The sequence below is a fragment of the Babylonia areolata genome, chromosome 31, assembly GCF_041734735.1.
Source record: "Babylonia areolata isolate BAREFJ2019XMU chromosome 31, ASM4173473v1, whole genome shotgun sequence".
In the NCBI taxonomy this organism is placed as follows: domain Eukaryota; kingdom Metazoa; phylum Mollusca; class Gastropoda; order Neogastropoda; family Buccinidae; genus Babylonia; species Babylonia areolata.
In genome coordinates this window covers 7,208,410-7,232,160 of record NC_134906.1, presented here as the reverse complement: position 1 = coordinate 7,232,160, position 23,751 = coordinate 7,208,410, and the positions used below count along the sequence as shown (strand labels likewise).

At 45.6% G+C, this 23,751-nt stretch overlaps 1 protein-coding gene across 2 annotated transcripts in view; it reads right to left on the bottom strand.

The window, feature by feature from the left end:
* Nucleotides 1–820: 820 nt before the first annotated feature.
* Nucleotides 821–23,751, bottom strand: part of LOC143276187 (folylpolyglutamate synthase, mitochondrial-like) — a 55,792-nt gene continuing 32,861 nt past the window's right edge. For both annotated transcript variants that reach the window (XM_076580627.1, XM_076580628.1), the window contains 6 exons: nucleotides 17,806–17,937; nucleotides 15,786–15,883; nucleotides 14,233–14,285; nucleotides 10,524–10,599; nucleotides 4,979–5,048; nucleotides 821–2,601 (listed from right to left, as the gene is read on the bottom strand). In XM_076580627.1, the coding sequence (XP_076436742.1) occupies nucleotides 2,126–2,601; nucleotides 4,979–5,048; nucleotides 10,524–10,599; nucleotides 14,233–14,285; nucleotides 15,786–15,883; nucleotides 17,806–17,937 (905 nt within the window). In that variant the 3' untranslated portion in view covers nucleotides 821–2,125. The remainder of the gene's footprint in view (nucleotides 2,602–4,978; nucleotides 5,049–10,523; nucleotides 10,600–14,232; nucleotides 14,286–15,785; nucleotides 15,884–17,805; nucleotides 17,938–23,751) is intronic.

Genomic DNA, 23,751 nt, shown 5'->3' with positions numbered 1-23,751 from the left:
CAACACTGGTGAACTGGGGGTGATAACAGAACACTGCCTGACAGAGTTTCACCACACAACACTGGTGAACTGGGGGTGATAACAGAACACTGCCTGACAGAGTTTCACCACACAACACTGGTGAACTGGGAGTGAGAACAAGTCCACTGCCTGACAGAGTTTCACCACACAACACTGGTGAACAGGGAGTGATAACAGGTCCACTGCCTGACAGAGTTTCACCACACAACACTGGTGAACTGGGGGTGATAACAGAACACTGCCTGACAGAGTTTCACCACACAACACTGGTGAACTGGGGGTGATAACAGGTACAGTGCCTGACAGAGTTTCACCACACAACACTGGTGATAACAGGTCCACTGCCTGACAGAGTTTCACCACACAACACTGGTGATAACAGGTCCACTGCCTGACAGAGTTTCACCACACAACACTGGTGAACTGGGGGTGATAACAGGTCCACTGCCTGACAGAGTTTCACCACACAACACTGGTGATAACAGGTCCACTGCCTGACAGAGTTTCACCACACAACACTGGTGATAACAGGTCCACTGCCTGACAGAGTTTCACCACACAACACTGGTGATAACAGGTCCACTGCCTGACAGAGTTTCACCACACAACAGTGGTGAACTGGAGGTAATAACAGGTCCACTGCCTGACAGAGTTTCACCACACAACACTGGTGAACTGGGAGTAAGAACAGAACACTGCCTGACAAAGTTTCACCACACAACACTGGTGAACTGGGGGTGATAACAGAACACTGCCTGATAGAGTTTCACCACACAACACTGGTGAACTGGGAGTGAGAACAGGTCCACTGCCTGACAGAGTTTCACCACACAACACTGGTGAACTGGGGGTGAGAACAGAACACTGCCTGACAGAGTTTCACCACACAACACTGGTGAACAGGGAGTGAGAACAGAACGCTGGTTGCTCAAACAAGACACTGTGTCATGGAGTGACGTCATGCTTTCACTTGGTTTAGCAATGAAACGCTGACATCTCAGGCAGGCAATCTGTTCGTTATCTCTGGATCAAAATCTGCACTGCTTTGTGAAACAACATGGTCGCAAACAGCTGATTGATTTATCGTTAGTTCATGACAGTTTTCTGGTGTGTGTGTTGCTGTTCGTTTCTTTTTTTGGTTTTTTGGTTTTATCCAACGTGACGGATGGGCATTTACAAGGTACTTTACCCTACGCACAGTTTTTTAACCCATCATAGGAGGTGGGCGTTTATTAGACACTGGATGTTTACAAGGGGATTTACAGTATATCAGATTTCAACAGAATGTGAGATGCTGAGTAAAAACGGTCTGGTTACCAGTGCTTCATCCAAAACAAAGTCAATATCTGTCAGATACATGATTTGTTTTACTGTCTGTGTGTATCAACATGTGTGTGGGCAAGTGTACTTTCCATATCTGTGGTGAAGAAAACGCAAAAAAAAAACGTATGTGTGTGTGAGTGGAGGGTTCATGGGTGAGGGGGGGTGGGGGGGGGGAATGTGCATATGTGTGTGTTTGTACATGTATGTTTGTGTATGTATGTATGCGTATGTATATGTATGCATATATACAGCGTGTGTCTTTTACATGTATTTGCGCATGCATGTGTGTCTGTTTGTGTATCTGTGTGCGTATGTTTGTGCAAAAATATACAGTGCTTTCTGCATGTGCTTATGCGTGTATGTGTGTGTAAGTTTGTGTGTGTCCATGTACACATTTGTTAGTACATACAAATATGAGTTTGTGCAAATACATTTATGCACACAGTGTCACAGACTAAGTGCTTGCGCACCTGTCACACACCAGGTGCCTGTGCACCTGAATTCTTCACGAACGCTATGCACCTAACATGTCACAGATTAGGTATAAGGCACCTACGACATCACACAACCAAAAACGCACACACTTAACATATAACAAACCAAGAATACACGAGGCTGACACGCCACAAACAACGCTCGCACACAACAAGCCACAGACATGACACAAACCAGGTGCACACACACCTGCGACACATCACAGACCCAGGTGCACACGCACCCAGACACAGCCTGCCCCCTCCCCCCCCATCCCCTCCCGAGTGCAGACGCACCGAGAACAGCATCAGTCGTTCATGTCCGGCACCAGCAGTTCCAGAACTCCGCCCACCAGGTGCAGACTGCCCGTCACCAACACCTGCATGTGGTCCCCCTCCCCCTTCCCCCCTGTCGGTGTGGGGTCTGCCAAGTCCACCCCCTCCCGCCCGGCCACCCACTGCAGGGCTGAAGCGATGCAGGGAAAGCAGGCTGACACGCACCGCTGGGTGGGCGACCACCCGTCCAGACCCACCACCCCATTCTGGTATTGACCGTTCACCAGGTGAGAGTCAACACTGCCATCGTCGTTGTTGTTGTTGTTGTTGTTAACGTGGCGGTGAAGAGGTGGGGGTGGGGGTGGGGAAGGAGTCAAGCGTCCGTTGCAATCGGCGCCCGCTGAGGTCGGCTCCGAACCGAGTTGGGCGCAAAGGTCGTCCCAGGCTTGGCGATACTTGAGGCTTTTCTTCAGCACAGTTTCCTGTTCCACCATCAGGTTAAGCTGGTCTGCAACAGCACATGAGGGGTGCTTGTTTTGTACATACACTGGGGAGAAGAATGTTTTGATCAAAACGTGTGTGTGTGTGTGTCAGAGTGTGTATGTGTGTAATGTGTGTGTGTGTGTGAGAGAGAGTGTGTATGTGTGTGTGTAAGTGTGTGAGTGTGTGTGAGAGAGAGAATGTGTGTGAGTGTGTGTCTGTGTGTGTGACTGTGGTGTGTGTGTGTGTGTGTGTGTGTGTGAGCGAGAGAGAGAGAGAGAGACAGTGTGTGTGTGTGTGAGAGTGAGTGAGTGTGAGTGTGTGTGTGAGTGAGCGAGCGTGCGTGCGTGTGTATGTGTCAGTGTGTGCCCCTGTGCAGACACTGTGTGTACCTGAGGTGTAATGTGCCCCTGTGTAGACACGGTGTGTACCTGAGGTGTAATGTGCCCCTGTGTAGACACCTGTGTGTACCTGAGGTGTAATGTGCCCCTGTGTAGACACCTGTGTGTAACTGATGTGTAATGTGCCCCTGTGTAGACACCTGTGTGTACCTGAGGTGTAATGTGCCCCTGTGTAGACACATGTGTGTACCTGAGGTGTAATGTGCCCCTGTGTAGACACCTGTGTGTATCTGAGGTGTAATGTGCCCCTGTGTAGACACCTGTGTGTACCTGAGGTGTAATGTGCCCCTGTGTAGACACCTGTGTGTACCTGAGGTGTAATTTTGTCCCTATGTAGACACCTGTGTGTACCTGAGGTGTAATGTGCCCATGTAGAGACACCTGTGCGTACCTGAGGTGTAATGTGCCCCTATGTACGACACCTGTGTGTACCCGAGGTGTAATTTGTCCCTATGTAGACACCTGTGTGTACCTGATGTGTAATGTGCCCCTGTGTAGACACCTGTGTGTACCTGAGGTGTATTGTGCCTCTGTGAAGACACCTGTGTGTACCTGAGGTGTAATGTGCCCCTGTGTACACACGTGTGTGTACCTGAGGTGTAATGTGCCCCTGTGTAGACACCTGTGTGTCCCTGAGGTGTAATGTGCCCCTGTGAAGACACCTGTGTGTACCTGAGGTGTAATGTGCGCCTGTGTAGACACCTGTGTGTACCTGAGGTGTAATTTTGTCCCTATGTAGACACCCGTGTGTACCCGAGGTGTAATGTGCCCCTATGTAGACATCTGTGTATACCTGAGGTGTAATGTCCCCTGTGTAGACACCTGTGTGTACCTGAGGTGTAATGTGCCCCTGTGTACACACGTGTGTGTACCTGAGGTGTAATGTGCCCCTGTGTAGACACCTGTGTGTACCTGAGGTGTAATGTGCCCCTGTGTAGACACCTGTGTGTACCTGAGGTGTAATTTTGTCCCTATGTAGACACCTGTGTGTACCTGATGTGTAATGTGCCCCTGTGTAGACACCTGTGTGTACCTGAGGTGTAATGTACCCCTGTGTACACACGTGTGTGTACCTGAGGTGTAATGTGCCCCTGTGTAGACACCTGTGTGTACCTGAGGTGTAATGTGCCCCTGTGTAGACACCTGTGTGTACCTGAGGTGTAATTTTGTCCCTATGTAGACACCTGTGTGTACCTGAGGTGTAATGTGCCCATGTAGAGACACCTGTGCGTACCTGAGGTGTAATGTGCCCCTATGTACGACACCTGTGTGTACCTGAGGTGTAATTTGTCCCTATGTAGACACCTGTGTGTACCTGATGTGTAATGTGCCCCTGTGTAGACACCTGTGTGTACCTGAGGTGTATTGTGCCCCTGTGAAGACACCTGTGTGTATCTGAGGTGTAATGTGCCCCTGTGTACACACGTGTGTGTACCTGAGGTGTAATGTGCCCCTGTGTAGACACCTGTGTGTACCTGAGGTGTAATGTGCCCCTGTGAAGACACCTGTGTGTACCTGAGGTGTAATGTGCCCGTGTAGACACCTGTGTGTACCTGAGGTGTAATTTTGTCCCTATGTAGACACCCGTGTGTACCTGAGGTGTAATGTGCCCCTATGTAGACACCTGTGTGTACCTGAGGTGTAATGTCCCCTGTGTACACACGTGTGTGTACCTGAGGTGTAATGTGCCCCTGTGTAGACATCTGTGTGTACCTGATGTGTAATGTGCCCCTGTGAAGACACCTGTGTGTACCTGAGGTGTAATGTGCCCCTGTGTAGACACCTGTGTGTACCTGATGTGTAATGTGCCCCTGTGAAGACACCTGTGTGTACCTGAGGTGTAATGTGCCCCTGTGAAGACACCCGTGTGTACCTGATGTGTAATGTGCCCCTGTGAAGACACCTGTGTGTACCTGATGTGTAATGTGCCCCTGTGAAGACACCTGTGTGAACCAGAGGTGTAATGTGCCCCTGTGAAGACACCTGTGTGTACCTGAGCCTCACCTGGAATGTTCTGACTGGCGATGGTGGACACCACGTTGGGACAGAAGGCCGCCATGTCGAACTGACAGTCCTATGACACAGAAACACAGTCACCATCAGGCAGACAGACAGACAAACACAGTCACCAACAGACAGACAGACAGACAAACACAGTCACCATCAGACAGACAGAGAAACACAGTCACCATCAGACAGACAGAGAAACACAGTCACCATCAGACAGACAGACAGAGAAACACAGTCACCATCAGACAGACAGACAGACAAACACAGTCACCATCAGACAGACAGACAAACACAGTCACCATCAGACAGACAGAGAAACACAGTCACCATCAGACAGACAGACAGAGAAACACAGTCACCATCAGACAGACAGACAGACAAACACAGTCACCATCAGACAGACAGACAGAGAAACACAGTCGCCATCAGGCAGACAGACAGACAAACACAGTCACCAACAGACAGACAGACAGACAAACACAGTCACCATCAGACAGACAGACAGACAAACACAGTCACCAACAGACAGACAGACAGACAAACACAGTCACCATCAGACAGACAGACAGACAAACACAGTCACCATCAGACAGACAGACAGACAAACACAGTCACCATCAGACAGACACAGTCACCATCAGACAGACAGACAGACAGAGAAACACAGTCACCATCAGGCAGACAGACAGACAAACACAGTCACCAACAGACAGACAGACAGAGAAACACATTCACCATCAGACAGACAGACAGAGAAACACAGTCACCAACAGACAGACAGACACAGAAACACAGTCACCAACAGACAGACAGACAGACAAACACAGTCACCATCAGACAGACAGACAAACACAGTCACCATCAGACAGACAGACACAGAAACACAGTCACCATCAGACAGACAGACAGACAAACACAGTCACCATCAGACAGACAGACAGACAGACAGACAAACACAGTCACCATCAGACAGACAGACAGACAGAGAAACACAGTCACCATCAGACAGACAGACAAACACAGTCACCATCAGACAGACAGACACAGAAACACAGTCGCCATCAGACAGACAGAGAAACAGTCACCATCAGACAGACAGACAGACAAACACAGTCACCAACAGACAGACAGACAGAGAAACACAGTCACCATCAGACAGACAGAGAAACAGTCACCATCAGACAGACAGACAGACAAACACAGTCACCAACAGACAGACAGACAGAGAAACACAGTCACCATCAGACAGACAGAGAAAGACAGTCACCATCAGACAGACAGACACAGAAACACAGTCGCCAACAGACAGACACAGTCACCATCAGACAGACAGACAGACAAACACAGTCACCAACAGACAGACAGACAGAGAAACACAGTCACCATCAGACAGACAGAGAAAGACAGTCACCATCAGACAGACAGACACAGAAACACAGTCGCCAACAGACAGACAGACAGACAGAGAAAGACAGTCACCATCAGACAGACAGACAGACAGAGAAAGACAGTCACCATCAGACAGACAGACAGACAGACAGAGAAACACAGTCACCATCAGACAGACAGACACAGAAACACAGTCACCATCAGACAGACAGACAGAGAAACACAGTCACCATCAGACAGACAGACAGAGAAACACAGTCACCATCAGACAGACAGACAGACAAACACAGTCACCATCAGACAGACAGAGAAACACAGTCACCATCAGACAGACAGACAAAGAAACACAGTCACCATCAGACAGACAGAGAAACACAGTCACCATCAGACAGACAAACACAGTCACCAACAGACAGACAGAGAAACACAGTCACCATCAGACAGACAAAGAAACACAGTCACCATCAGACAGACAGACAAACACAGTCACCATCAGACAGACAGACAGACAAACACAGTCACCATCAGACAGACAGACAGAGAAACACAGTCACCATCAGACAGACAGACAAACACAGTCACCATCAGGCAGACAGACAGAGAAACACAGTCACCATCAGGCAGACAGACAGACAAACACAGTCACCATCAGACAGACAGACAGAGAAACACAGTCACCATCAGACAGACAGACAGAGAAACACAGTCACCATCAGACAGACAGACAGACAAACACAGTCACCAACAGACAGACAGACAGAGAAACACAGTCACCATCAGACAGACAGAGAAACACAGTCACCATCAGACAGACAGACACAGAAACACAGTCACCATCAGACAGACAGACAGACAAACACAGTCACCATCAGACAGACAGACAGACAAACACAGTCACCATCAGACAGACAGAGAAACACAGTCACCATCAGACAGACAGAGAAACACAGTCACCATCAGACAGACAGACACAGAAACACAGTCGCCATCAGGCAGACAGACAGACAAACACAGTCACCAACAGACAGACAGACAAACACAGTCACCATCAGACAGACAGACAGACAAACACAGTCACCAACAGACAGACAGACAGAGAAACACAGTCACCATCAGACAGACAGACAGACAAACACAGTCACCATCAGACAGACAGAGAAACACAGTCACCATCAGACAGACAGACAGACAAACACAGTCACCAACAGACAGACAGACAGAGAAACACAGTCGCCAACAGACAGACAAACACAGTCACCATCAGACAGACAGAGAAACACAGTCACCATCAGGCAGACAGACAGACAAACACAGTCACCAACAGACAGACAGACAGAGAAACACAGTCACCAACAAGACAGACAGACAGACAAACACAGTCACCAACAGACAGACAAACACAGTCACCAACAGACAGACAGACAGAGAAACACAGTCACCATCAGACAGACAGAGAAACACAGTCACCATCAGACAGACAGACAGAGAAACACAGTCACCATCAGACAGACAGACAAAGAAACACAGTCACCAACAGAGAGACAGACAGACAAACACAGTCACCATCAGACAGACAGACAGAGAAACACAGTCGCCATCAGGCAGACAGACAGACAAACACAGTCACCATCAGACAGACAGACAGAGAAACACAGTCACCATCAGACAGACAGAGAAACACAGTCACCATCAGGCAGACAGACAGACAAACACAGTCACCAACAGATAGACAGACACAGAAACACAGTCGCCAACAGACAGACAAAAACACAGTCACCAACAGACAGACAGACAGACAAACACAGTCACCATCAGACAGACAGAGAAACACAGTCACCAACAGACAGACAGACAGAGAAACACAGTCACCATCAGACAGACAGAGAAACACAGTCACCATCAGACAGACAAACACAGTCACCATCAGACAGACAGACAGAGAAACACAGTCACCATCAGACAGACAAAGAAACACAGTCACCATCAGACAGACAGAGAAACACAGTCACCATCAGGAAGACATACAGACAAACACAGTCACCATCAGGCAGACAGACAGAGAAACACAGTCACCATCAGACAGACAGACAGAGAAACACAGTCACCATCAGACAGACAAAGAAACACAGTCACCATCAGACAGACAGACAAACACAGTCACCATCAGGCAGACAGACACAGAAACACAATCACCGACAGACAGACAGACAGAGAAACACAGTCACCATCAGACAGACAGACAAAACACAGTCACCATCAGACAGACAGACAAAGAAACACAGTCACCATCAGACAGACACAGTCACCATCAGACAGACAGACAGACAAACACAGTCACCATCAGACAGACAGACAGACAAACACAGTCACCATCAGACAGACAGACAGACAAACACAGTCACCAACAGACAGACAGACAGACAAACACAGTCACCATCAGACAGACAAACACAGTCACCATCAGGCAGACAGACAGACAAACACAGTCACCATCAGACAGACAGACACAGAAACACAGTCACCAACAGACAGACAGACAAACACAGTCACCAACAGACAGACAGACAGACAAACACAGTCACCATCAGACAGACAAAGAAACACAGTCACCAACAGACAGACAGACAGAGAAAGACAGTCACCATCAGACAGACAGACAGAGAAACACAGTCACCATCAGACAGACAGAGAAACACAGTCACCATCAGACAGACAGACAGACAAACACAGTCACCATCAGACAGACAAAGAAACACAGTCACCATCAGACAGACAAACACAGTCACCATCAGACAGACAGACAGACAAACACAGTCACCAACAGACAGACAGACAGACAAACACAGTCACCATCAGACAGACAGAGAGACACAGTCACCAACAGACAGACAGACAGACAAACACAGTCACCATCAGACAGACAAAGAAACACAGTCGCCAACAAGACAGACACAAAAACACAGACAGACCCCCCCCCCCCCCCCCCCCCCCCGAAAAAAAAAGGGGTTGGTGGGAGTGTATGCCTTGAACCCATAAAATTTCCTTTCCATTCTGAAAAATAGCAACAGCAAAACACCCTTTACTGATCTTAACTAAAGAAAAAATGTATGATTTCTTGGAAGAATAACACACACACACACACACAAAAAGAGAAACCCCAACAAGGCTGCACAACAGATGTCTTTGCACCAAAACAAAGTACAATAAAGGCAACAACAAACAACAGCAAAGCTAGCAAAATATTGTTGATACAGAAACCAACACAACAAACAAAACAACAACAAACAAGAGAGGCAAGGCCTTCAAGACTCACTTGTGATACAGGTAAAAAAAAAAAAAAAATCTAATCGTTAAAATGTGTTCTGTATTTGTTATTATAAAGCTTCGCGTTAAAAAAAAAAAAAAAAAAAGAAAGAAAGAAAAAAGTCCTAATCAGATTCAAATTAAGTCCTCTAGCATTAATTACAGAGTAATTTCCCTTTTTTACTATCTGCACCAAAACGTTTGCAAAATAAATAAAACTTCCATGCTTAGCAAAAGAAGTTCCTGTTTGAACAAAAAATGATAATAATGACTGCTCTTGTTGTTGGGTCAGAATATCAGATCAAAGTGTCAAGTTAAGGGAATACAAAAAATATAAATATAACAGTAAATGCAGTTTGCATATAATTAGGCTTCATTTTTTTATTTTTTTGTGCCCATCCCAGAGGTGCAATATTGTTTTAAACAAGATGACTGGAAAGAACTGAATTTTTCCTATTTTTATGCCTAATTTGGTGTCAACTGACAAAGTATTTGCAGAAAAAATGTCAATGTTAAAGTTTACCACGGACACACAGACACACACACACACAGACAACCGAACACCGGGTTAAAACATAGACTCACTTTGTTTACACAAGTGAGTCAATAAAGGCAACAACAAACAAACAACAACAGCAGCAAAGCTAGCAAAATATTGTTGATACGAAAACCAATAAAACTCAGAAACACTCCCACCCGCATGAGCACCACAACTCAGTTTTCTCAGCAGACATGAGCACCACAACTCAGTTTTCTCAGCAGACATGAGCACCACAACTCAGTTTTCTCAGCAGACATGATCAACTGACCTTCAGTTTTCTCAGCAGACATGAGCACCACAACTGACCTTCAGTTTTCTCAGCAGACATGACACTGGACGGTCCCCAGTCATGTTGAATATCAGCGCTCGCCACACTCTGCCCCTGAGACACACAAGTCATGGGTTATGGACCTCACTCTGCCCCTGGGACACACAAGTCATGGGTTATGGACCTCACTCTGCCCCTCAGACACTCAAGTCAAGGGTTATGGACCTCACTCTGCCCCTCAGACACACAAGTCATGGGTTATGGACCTCACTCACCACACTCTGCCCCTGAGACACACAAGTCATGGGTTATGGACCTCACCACACTCTGCCCCTGAGACACACAAGTCATGGGTTATGGACCTCACCACACTCTGCCCCTCAGACACCCAAGTCATGGGTTATGGACCTCACTCTGCCCCTGGGACACACAAGTCATGGGTTATGGACCTCACCACACTCTGCCCCTCAGACACCCAAGTCGTGGGTTATGGACCTCACCACACTCTGCCCCTCAGACACACAAGTCATGGGTTATGGACCTCACCACACTCTGCCCCTCAGACACACAAGTCATGGGTTATGGACCTCACTCTGCCCCTGGGACACACAAGTTGTGGGTTATGGACCTCACTCACCACACTCTGCCCCTCAGACACACAAGTCGTGGGTTATGGACCTCACCACACTCTGCCCCTCAGACACCCAAGTCGTGGGTTATGGACCTCACTCTGCCCCTCAGACACACAAGTCATGGGTTATGGACCTCACTCTGCCCCTCAGACACACAAGTCGTGGGTTATGGACCTCACTCTGCCCCTCAGACACACAAGTCATGGGTTATGGACCTCACTCACCACACTCTGCCCCTCAGACACACAAGTCATGGGTTATGGACCTCACTCTGCCCCTCAGACACACAAGTCATGGGTTATGGACCTCACTCTGCCCCTCAGACACCCAAGTCGTGGGTTATGGACCTCACCACACTCTGCCCCTCAGACACACAAGTCGTGGGTTATGGACCTCACTCTGCCCCTCAGACACACAAGTCATGGGTTATGGACCTCACCACACTCTGCCCCTCAGACACACAAGTCATGGGTTATGGACCTCACCTCACTCTGCCCCTCAGACACACAGGTCGTGGGTTATGGACCTCACTCTGCCCCTCAGACACACAAGTCATGGGTTATGGACCTCACTCACCACACTCTGCCCCTCAGACACACAAGTCGTGGGTTATGGACCTCACTCACCACACTCTGCCCCTCAGACACACAAGTCGTGGGTTATGGACCTCACTCTGCCCCTCAGACACACAAGTCATGGGTTATGGACCTCACTCACCACACTCTGCCCCTCAGACACACAAGTCGTGGGTTATGGACCTCACCACACTCTGCCCCTCAGACACACAAGTCATGGGTTATGGACCTCACCACACTCTGCCCCTCAGACACACAAGTCGTGGGTTATGGACCTCACCACACTCTGCCCCTCAGACACACAAGTCGTGGGTTATGGACCTCACTCTGCCCCTCAGACACACAAGTCGTGGGTTATGGACCTCACTCACCACACTCTGCCCCTCAGACACACAAGTCATGGGTTATGGACCTCACCACACTCTGCCCCTCAGACACACAAGTGGTGGGTTATGGACCTCACTCTGCCCCTGGGACACACAAGTCGTGGGTTATGGACCTCACTCACCACACTCTGCCCCTCAGACACCCAAGTCGTGGGTTATGGACCTCACTCTGCCCCTCAGACACACAAGTCGTGGGTTATGGACCTCACCACACTCTGCCCCTCAGACACACAGGTCGTGGGTTATGGACCTCACCACACTCTGCCCCTCAGACACACAAGTCATGGGTTATGGACCTCACTCACCACACTCTGCCCCTCAGACACACAAGTCGTGGGTTATGGACCTTTTTCTTTTGTGTCTGTCTCCATGGGCAGCTACCACCACCTTCACTCCCATGTCAAGTCCCTAGTCACGTCCAGTCCATTTTAATAGTATCAAAAACAATCAGAGGATATTTGCTACGCCCTATCTGATGATGCAAGTGCCCTGAGCATTTGCAATGAAAAGAACACTGACACGTGTGTACTAAAAACACTGCATGCACAAATACTCGTGCTCCAACCTCAACCCACAAAGCCACACCCACTCCACACAAAACGCACACACACACACACACACACGCAAGCACACCTTGGCCGGTCAAGGTATTTGTATTTGTATTTCTTTTTATCACAGCAGATTTCTCTGTGTGAAATTTGGGCTGCTCTCCCCAGGGAGAGCGCGTCGCTATACTACAGCGCCACCCAATTTTTTTTTGTATTTTTTCCTGCGTGCAGTTTGTTTTTCCTATCGAAGTGGATTTTTCTACAGAATTTTGCCAGGAACAACCCTTTTGTTGCCGTGGGTTCTTTTACGTGCGCTAAGTGCATGCTGCACACGGGACCTCGGTTTATCGTCTCATCCGAATGACTAACGTCCAGACCACCACTCAGGGTCTAGTGGAGGGGGAGAAAATATCGACGGCTGAGCCGTGATTCGAACCAGTGCACTCAGATTCTCTCTCGCTTCCTAGGCGGACGCGTTACCTCTAGGCCATCACTCCACAAAGGTGTATGAACATGTGCACATTTCAAAAATAGTAACAATAATTAAAAAAAAATTAAATAAAAGTGAAGACAAGAAGCTATTTACTGATTAAAATGGCTGGAAATAAATGAGTTTTCACAGAGGTTTTGAAAGAAAGAAAGAGCATGACAGGAAAAGGGAGCGTGTTTCATGAGGAAGTAGCATGGAAAGAGAAAGTGTATTTTCCACCACATGATCTGGTTTTGCAGGGAGGAATCTTTAAGAGACGGTCATCACCTGATGACCAGAGCTGGCAAGACGGAGAGTAGTACTGCAGCAGCTCAGAAAAGTAAGGAGCCATGCCATTCATAAATTTGTAGCACAGGAGAGAGACTTTGCAATCTATTCTTTTCTCAATAGGTAACCAGTTGATAGAATGCAGAACTTTTATTATCTCCAAAGAAAAATTCACAGGGCTGGGGTTTTATGAGTATGACAATTTTTATCTAGCTAATAAGGCAATTTCGTTTCTTTCTTTTTTCTCGTTTCTGTAACCCGCCAGACTTGGATTAGGGTATATTTAACAAGCATATCTGATGATACTCCCTAAGTAGTTCTTCTTTTCCTTTTCTGATTTGTAACATGGGGATTGGCCACATACAATGGTCGGTAATCAGTAATACAAGATATTTCACGCTATGTGAGTCCTAATGCAATGTGTGTGTGTGTGTTTTGTTGTTGTTATTTTTCATACAAATGCTAAACATTTAAATGATCTTCCATCACCATTACTGCTTCCTACAGGGAAGTACAACTTTACTAGTCGTATCAGGAGTACTGGCAGAAGCAATAGCAGCTGCAGCAGTTGTGGTAGAAGTAGTGACAACTGTAGTAGTAGTTGAAGAAGCAGCAGCAGTAGTAGTAGAAGCACAGTGAGAGCAGCAACAATCGTTGCAACAGCAGACATAGTAACGGTTGTCCTCGGCAATACTCTGCAGGGAAATCCACTTTGATAGGAAATCAAATTCACTTGCAGGCAGAAATAGCAAGAAATTGTGACAAAGAGTAATAATAATACAATACAATGCAATGCAATGCAATGCAATACAATACGCTACAGATCCCCTGTCCACACACTGCACTCACTTGAACACCTTCCTTTCCTTGTCAGCGCTTCTCTGGAACCAGTCCACGCATTGCTGCCAGACACAGGTAAAATCACTTCAGGTGAGGAACTGTTTATTGACACACAGGTAAAATTATGTCAGCTAAAGAACTGTTTATTGTCACACAGGTAAAATTATGTCAGCTAAAGAACTGTTTATTGTCACACAGGTAAAATCACTTCTGGTAAGGAACTGTTTATTGTCACACAAAGGGAAAATCACTTCAGGTAAGGAACTATTTATTGTCACACAGGTAAAATTATGTCTGCTAAAGAACTGTTTATTGTCACACAGGTAAAATTATGTCAGCTAAAGAACTGTTTATTGTCACAAACAGGTAAAATCACCTGAAACTATTTATTGTCACACACAGGTAAAATCACTTCAGGTCAGGAACTATTTATTGTCACACAGGTAAAATTATGTCCGCTAAAGAACTGTTTATTGTCACACACAGGTAAAATCACTTCGGGTAAGGAACTGTTTATTGTCACACACAGGGAAAATCACTTCAGGTAAGGAACTATTTATTGTCACACAGGTAAAATTATGTCAGCTAAAGAACTGTTTATTGTCACACACAGGTAAAATCACTTCGGGTAAGGAACTGTTTATTGTCACACACAGGGAAAATCACTTCAGGTAAGGAACTATTTATTGTCACACAGGTAAAATTATGTCAGCTAAAGAACTGTTTATTGTCACACACAGGTAAAATCACTTCAGGTAAGGAACTGTTTATTGTTACACAGGAAAATCACTTCAGGTAAGGAACTATTTATTGTCACACACAGGTAAAATCATGTCAGGTAAAGAACTGTTTATTGTCACACACAGGTAAAATCATGTCAGGTAAGGAACTATTTATTGTCATACACAGGTAAAATCACTTCAGGTCACGAACTATTTATTGTCACACACAGGTAAAATCACTTCATGTCAAGAACTATTTATTGTCACACACAGGTAAAATCACTTCAGGTAAGGAACTATTTATTGTCACACACAGGTAAAATCATTTCAGGTAAGGAACTATTTATTGTCACACAGGAAAAATTACTTCAGGTAAGGAACTATTTATTGTCACACACAGGTAAAATCACTTCAGGTCAGGAACTGTTTATTGTCACACAAAGGTAACATCATGTCAGGTAAGGAACTGTTTATTGTCACACACAGGTAAAATCATGTCAGGTCAGGAACTGTTTATTGTCACACACAGGTAACACCACTTCAGGTAAGGAACTGTTTATTGTCACACACAGGTAACATCATGTCAGGTAAGGAACTGTTTATTGTCACACACAGGTAAAATCACTTCAGGTAAGGAACTATTTATTGTCACACAAAGGTAAAATCACTTCAGGTAAGGAACTATTTATTGTCACACACAGGTAAAATCATGGCAGGTAAGGAACTGTTTATTGTCACACACAGGTAAAATCATGGCAGGTAAGGAACTGTTTATTTCAGTCTTTGTAACTGAAAGCCTGCTCACACACACACACACACACACACACACACATTGTGTACCTGAAAACTATCAGCAGTGTGAGCACCGTCCAGGTAGTATGTTACACCAGGTGTGTGGATCGTCTGGTTCCGGCCCGGCCACCGACACTCACACAGTCCTGCACATATGTTCTGCTTCCTTCAGTCTTTGTTATCAGTCTGTGGTCCATCTCACTTCAGCCCGTGTTGCCCTGAGTGCCAGAGTGGAGAAAGTGGTGATACAATGGGTACCAGCACACTGTGGCATCAGAGGCAACGAAAAAGCGGACATTCTGGCAAAAGACGGTGCACAGAAGGAGCAGGCCAACAAACTGGTGTCATACGATGAAATCAAGACAATCATCAAGGCACAGCAAGGTATAAAGTGGCGCCTCCAGCACCCCAAATATAACCCAGAAGACAGATACCATCTGCTGGAACAACGGGTACAGGTCAAGATCTTCCACCTGAGGACTGGATACAACTGCCTGCTCCACCACATGCACACAAAATTTGGCATTGGACAGAGTGGAGAGTGCCCTTATGGTGAGGGACCAATGACAACCGACCACATCCTTCAAGACTGTACGACGCATGCAGCATCCAGGAGGAAGTACTGGCCAACACCGACAGCAGTGGAAGCCAAACTGTACGGCACCCTGGAGGAACTGCGACGGACGGCAGCCTTCATCGAGGACACCGGGCTGCTCATCTAATGTGAGGCGAACAGGGAAGAAGAAGAAATCAGTCTGTGGTCCAGTATAAATGTTCTTCCTTCAGGTCTTGTCATTATATAATTCTATGGTCATCTACATACATTGATCTTCCTTCAGATTATGCTCAAAAGTATGTTAAAGTATATTTTCTTTTGATGGAAAATGAAAGTAGATTATAATTATCATACGTTAAACACTGACAGGATGGGATAACTCCTCATCTGGGGAAGGTAACTTAGATTTTCAGGTAAACAAAATATTTGGAAAAAAAAGGGAACAAATTCTAGTCTGTGTAATTCATAGGTGGAAATTGTTCTAAAACATTTGCAAATGCGTTAGACAAAACAACCAAGTGCAATTACGTTGTTTTCTTCCACTATCATATTCTCAACATAAACACTACACATAAGCACACATACACACCCACAAATACTATCACAAAATATTGCAATATAAAAGCTTGTTGTCAACAATATTTTGGCTTGAAGCTTTCATCTTGAGGGTTTCATTGTAAATGAAAACACTTAGGCGAAGGTTTCAGGCTAAAATATTCGGGTTTTTTTTTTACACCTTCTAACCCCACCCCCCTATCCTTGTAACATGTCATCATCAAGAATCACTTCAGTTGCTCAAAGACAACAACACTTTTGTTATCTATCACGTTTTTGTAGTTGGTGTTGTGGACACTGTGCAGAAAATCAAACAAGCTTCTAGCCACCTCTTCTGTACCGTGCGTCCTGGCAGCCATGCTGACACACTCAACGGCGTTTCTCTTCACAAAACACAAAAGAATCGCATCAAAATCAATCCAAAACATGCAAAGATATTGCTTCGAACATGCATCAAGACAGTCGCCATTCGCAAGGAAGCATACCGGCGTGACTGGCTGGACTGTTGATAACGTAGCTGCCCCTAAAGCGTGGATCTATCCGCTCTCAGAAGTAAAAGGCTTAAATCACTCAGTACGACCAGTCCTCTCTTCTCCTCTACACAGACCCCTCGGATGTCCAGTGGGTGTCTGAATGACCCAACCTTTAGCTTCCATCGTAAGAATTGTGGTATTCTTTGCCAACATTCACCTCTTCAGTATAAGAGCCTTCCTCTTGCAATATTTTGATGATGGTAATTGGGCTGAAACGCTGTTAACGTCGTCTCTTTCGCCGTTCGTATGGAGAGAGTTAAGGGCTGTATACAGCTGTGCAGTGCTGCAGAGCTGAGTCGACTGACACTACTACACAGCAGTGACAGATCAGACCGCCCACAGCTATGTCAGACAAACATCTTTTTACCAAAACAACAAACATCTATCTGATTACTCAAATCACGTCAAACGCTTCAAGAACCACCTGTGATCATCTGTTGCGAAAGGCTGGCACCTTGCCTCACAGGAATGGTGGCCAGGCTGGTTGCCTTGGTGACGGCTGTGATGCTTTCTTCTTCCACTGCTGATGATTCTCTGGGCACTTTGCCTCCCTGCTCTGAAAATACCCACAGGAAAAAAAAAAATTAATGTAGCCGTGTCCTGAGTGGTTCTAACAGGGTACAGCACAAAAGACTTAATTAAATATGATTGATTGAATGAAAGGATAGACAAGATCCCACGCACAGGCCAGGAACATATAGAGGCCAGTCACAAATGGGTTTTTCTATTGTTTTATTTACAATATTCTAAAAGAAGAAATAATGAGAAGAAGACAACTAGGAGAAGAACTAAGAAGAAGAAATAATGAGAAGAAGAAAACTAGGAGAAGACAATGAGAAGAGAAGACAGTGCAGCGATACGTAGGGAGGTGTCACTGTTGTGAGAACACACCCGACACACTGCCCGCGACACAGCAAGAGACAAAGAGAGCAGGTGCTGGCCGCGGCTGGCTCGGGTGTGGAAGTGACCACTCATCACCCGCTCGGCCAATTTATACAAATTAGGCGAACTACAAAGACAATCACGTGGGCTGCAAACCAGATCGTCACTAATCTGAAGAAATCTGATGAGAACTGTGCTTGTTACAAGGTGTTCAGTGACAGATTTCTAGATGACTACTGAACCGATCTGCATCAGATAAGTTGCAAAAGAAAGAGCTCAACGCCTACTTTATAATGAGTGTAAAGTGAAGTGTTGATTATTTAAGATGAATTTATAATCTTAATTTAAGTCACCTGAACAGGGTCAGTTTTAACGAGCTCGTCGCTGAAAATTACAAACTGCGTTAAATCAGTTTCACGTAGGCGAACACAAATGGAATAGATTTAAAGATGGAATTAAGATGATTCTGCCAGTATATAATACTAGTAGTTTACTGATCTGCCAAAAGAGTTATTAATTAATTACGGTGGAACAGAAACACAAGTTTCTTCTCAGCCAATGATGTACCGCGATGCGACATTGGGCGAGCTGTGAGCAGGTGTCTGGCCAGGACAAAATGATGTAAGCAGAGTTACGTCACATATTCTGTGCAAGGGTTAGAAGTGAAAACGTCGTCTGCTCTGGCTTGTGCGTGAATAGTGTTGGAGCAAGCATAGCGCGCTTGGTCACACCTCCCCCCATCTTTTGAAAACCATCGTCCGCGATGGTTAATTAAAAGTAATTCTTGTGTGCAGACTTAGCTGAGCATCAAACAAGAATTATTGGGCAGGTAAGGGAGATAATTTTGCTGATAACTGATAGCTAAGTGAATGTGAAATGACTGCAACCTTCTTAGGAACAACACCCTACTTCTATATTTAAAGTGGCTTTAGCCAGGTTAAGTTAAGAGTTTGGACTTAGTCGAATGCATCCTAACTTAACTTTGAACACTTTGATATAGAGAAGGGGTCCCAATCTGGTAAATACACTATGAAGATGGAAAGCATTCATTTGTGTGCCTATCAATCTATCTTATCACTGTCAGACGTGCATGTAAACAAGCATACATATAAATGATGTATAAAAGCATAGATTATAGCATGACTTATTGTAGCAGGTTCATAGACATACTTTTTGCATTGCTAAGACCTTGTGACAAGCTAGATCACAGGTTAAATAAGCAAGAAGAATAAAAAAAACCAAACACATAAAACATGAATTTGTGCAGAAATATCTGAAAATGAAAACAAAATTACAGCATGAACAGGAACATGAAAAACAAAATTAGCACTGCCTCAGTTGAGCAAGAATAAAAAAATTAAACATGAGTGTTTTTGCAGTGTCACTGTTCTGGCTGTTGAATGTTTGACATCAGTCTCCTCACATGCTCAGTGGTGCCCTGGTTGCCAGTCGTGTGGATCGCCTAGGGGTGGGATCTGGTGGTAGTGGAGGTGGCTCTGGTACAGCTTGCAGGGTTGATGTCCTGGGTCTTGGCATGGGCCTGGTCAGCCACATACCACTGTCACTATCGGTATCAGTGTCAGAGTGTGACACTTTGCTGTCCTGGTGGTGCAGTGGGACCGGGTGAGTCGGCGTGACAGCAGGTTGTTGTTGTTGGTCGTGCCTCTGCTGCATGGGGCTGATGACAGATGGGGACAAGTGTGGGACGACAGCATCAGGTGTGGTGCTGTGGCGTCTCCGTCGTCTGCGTCTCCTGCGTCGCTGGTTTGGAGCTGGTGCAGTTGGCATCAGTCCAGGTTGCCCAGTGTGTGTGTCAGTGACACACTGGTTGTGGGCTGGAACTGGAGGCTGGTGGTCAGCATTCTGTTGCCTGGCCTTGTAGCGTCGCTTGTGGCGACACTGGTGCTCTGTGTGGCCAGACCTCTCACACCAGACACAGTGTTGAAGATGAAGCGCAGGTTTTGAAGGATGTGGGCTGTGTGCTGGCATGGGTGACTGCAGCTGATGTCGCAGGCTGGCGTTCTCAGCTGCGAGTGTGGCCATCTGAGCTTCCAGGCGGACAACAGTGGTGTTGTCTACGCCGGGGCAGGTGTTGTAGGTGTGGCTGTCCTCCCGCAGCCATCGCAGGGCCTCCTTCTTTGTTGCCTCGAAGGTGGTGTCAGGGTGGTCGCGGATGAAGCGCCTGACATCGCGCCTGAGTGCAGCTGGCTGAAGGCCTCTGGCGAAAGCGTCGCGGAGGATGGTCACTGGCACCTGCATCACCCCATCTTCAGCCCTGTTGACCTTGGTCCACAGGTACCGAAGATGTGATGCGTAGTTGGTCACCGTCTCCTTGGGCTGCTGCTGCCTGTTGAAGAAGGTGGTGGCAAGCTCTGTGGCATCTCGCTGATCTCCCCAGTTCTCATCAAGAACCGCAAGGATCTTGGCTGGGGTGTCCACGTCAGTCGCTGGCAGCCTGACGATCTGCTGGCGACATCAGCCTGCAAGGGCTGATATCAGCCAGAGAGAGGCTGTCGCGTCATCCAGGGGCTGTAGCTGGAGAATCAGTCTGGCCTCACTGATGAAGTCGTCGACCTCACTGCTGCCTTCCTCACCGGATAGCGTCGGGAGTTTGGGCAGGAAGTCAGTTGAAGCCATCTTGATGTGGGCGACGTTTCTTCTTGTGGACTTGATGTACCTGCTGCACTGTCTTCTCTCTTCTCCTATGTTAAACTATCCCTATATGACTGTTAGTACAACCTCTTGTCCCTGTACGATCCTAGCTCACAGCGCCAAGTATGTGATAGAGATTAGCTTGGCTAGGAGCTGTGATTTATTAAGAGATATTAAAAGAATTAGCACATCCTATGCTCACAGCGCCAAGTTGTAACAAGGTACACTTGGTGGTAAAGGGCTGTGGTTTAGGGATGGATTGAATTTGGATAAAAGAACTGAAGCCTTAAAGGGAATAATTTTGGATCAATCTTGTGATGGATCTTTATCCTGTCGGCGACGCCACTTTTGTAGCCGTGTACCGAGTGGTTACTGAAGGGTACGGCACAAAAGACTTAACTAAATATGATTAATTGAAGGATAGACAAGATCCCATGCACAGGCCAGGAACATATAGAGGCCAGTCACAAATGGGTTTTTCTATTGTTTTATTTACAATATTCTAAAAGAAGGAGACTAAGAAGAAGAAATAATGAGAAGAAGACAACTAGGAGAAGAACTAAGAAGAAGATAAAAAGAGAACTAGTCTAAGAGAAGACAATGAGAAGAACTAAAAGAGAAGAAGACTAGAAGAGAACTAGTCTAAGAGAAGACAGTGCAGCGATACGTAGGGAGGTGTCACTGTTGTGAGAACACACCCGACACACTGCCCGCGACACAGCAAGAGACAAAGAGAGCAGGTGCTGGCCGCGGCTGGCTCGGGTGTGGAAGTGACCACTCATCACCCGCTCGGCCAATTTATACAAATTAGGCGAACTACAAAGACAATCACGTGGGCTGCAAACCAGATCGTCACTAATCTGAAGAAATCTGATGAGAACTGTGCTTGTTACAAGGTGTTCAGTGACAGATTTCTAGATGACTACTGAACCGATTTGCATCGGATAAGTTGCAAAAGAAAGAGCTCAACGCCTACTTTATAATGAGTGTAAAGTGAAGTGTTGATTATTTAAGATGAATTTATAATCTTAATTTAAGTCACCTGAACAGGGTCAGTTTTAACGAGCTCGTCGCTGAAAATTACAAACTGCGTTAAATCAGTTTCACGTAGGCGAACACAAATGGAATAGATTTAAAGATGGAATTAAGACGATTCTGCCAGTATATAATACTAGTAGTTTACTGATCTGCCAAAAGAGTTATTAATTAATTACGGTGGAACAGAAACACAAGTTTCTTCTCAGCCAATGATGTACCGCGATGCGACATTGGGCGAGCTGTGAGCAGGTGTCTGGCCAGGACAAAATGATGTAAGCAGAGTGACGTCACATATTCCGTGCAAGGGTTAGAAGTGAAAACGTCGTCTGCTCTGGCTTGTGCATGAATAGTGTTGGAGCAAGCATAGCACGCTTGGTCACATTAAAATAAATGAAATAAATAAACAACACATGCACACACATTTCACTTTACAGGCATGTGGATTTCTTTCTTCTTCTGCGTTCACTCGTATGCACACGAGTGGGCTTTTACGTGTATGACCGTTTTTACCCCGCCATGTAGGCAGCCATACTCCGTTTTCGGGGGTGTGCATGCTGGGTATGTTCTTGTTTCCATAACCCACCAAACGCTGACATGGATTACAGGATCTTTAACGTGCGTATTTGATCTTCTGCTTGCACATACACACGAAGGGGGTTCAGGCACTAGCAGGTCCGCACTTATGTTGACCTGGGAGATCGTAAAAATCTCCACCCTTTACCCACCAGGCGCCGTCACCGTGATTCGAACCCGGGACCCTCAGATTGACAGTCCAATGCTTTAACCACTCGGCTATTGCGCCCGTCGGATTTCTTTCAACTTTCAGTCTCGGTTTCACTTTCTCAAGGTGACGTCATTGCGTTCGATCAAATCCATACACGCTACACCACATCTGCTAGGCAGATGCCTGACAGCAGCATAACCCAACACGATAGTCAGGCCTTGAGTGTATGCATGTGTGTTTGTGTACCTGACCTCGAGTGCAAGCATATATATATATATTTGTGTACCTATCAGAGTGGATTATTTATTTATTTATTTATATTATTATCTTTTTTTTTATCTTTCTTTCTTTTTTTTTTTTTTTTTTACTTATTTAGTTATATATATATATATATATATATATTTTTTTTTTTTTTTTTTTTTTTTTTTGTACGCTTATAGTTGACTTCATCAAGTTTTTGTGCCATTTTCATATCATTATTATTAGTAGTAGTTTTTTTTAATATATTTTTTTAATTTTTTTATTTTTATTTTTTCTTTCTCAAGGCCTGACTAAGCGCGTTGGGTTACGCTGCTGGTCAGGCATCTGCTTGGCAAGATGTGGTGTAGCGTATATATATGGATTTGTCCGAACGCAGTGACGCCTCCTTGAGCTACTGAAACTGAAACTCAAGAATGAATTTCTTCTTCAGAATCCACCTAGAGGACAACACTCTTGTTGCCATGGGTTCTTTTTTCAGTGCACTAAGTGCATGTTATTATTATTATCATTATTATTTATTCATTTATTTATTTTATTTTATTTATTTATTTATTTTTAAATAATATTATTATTATTTATTTATTTAGTTAGTTATATATTTATTTTATTTTGTACGTTTATAGTTGACTTCATCAAGTTTTTGCGCCTTATACATATTATTAATAGTAGTAGTAGTTCTTTTTTTTTTATGTATTTATCTTTTATTTTCCTCAAGGCCTGACTAAGCGCGTTGGGTTACGCTGCTGGTCAGGCATCTGCTTGGCAAGATGTGGTGTAGCGTATATATATGGATTTGTCCGAACGCAGTGACGC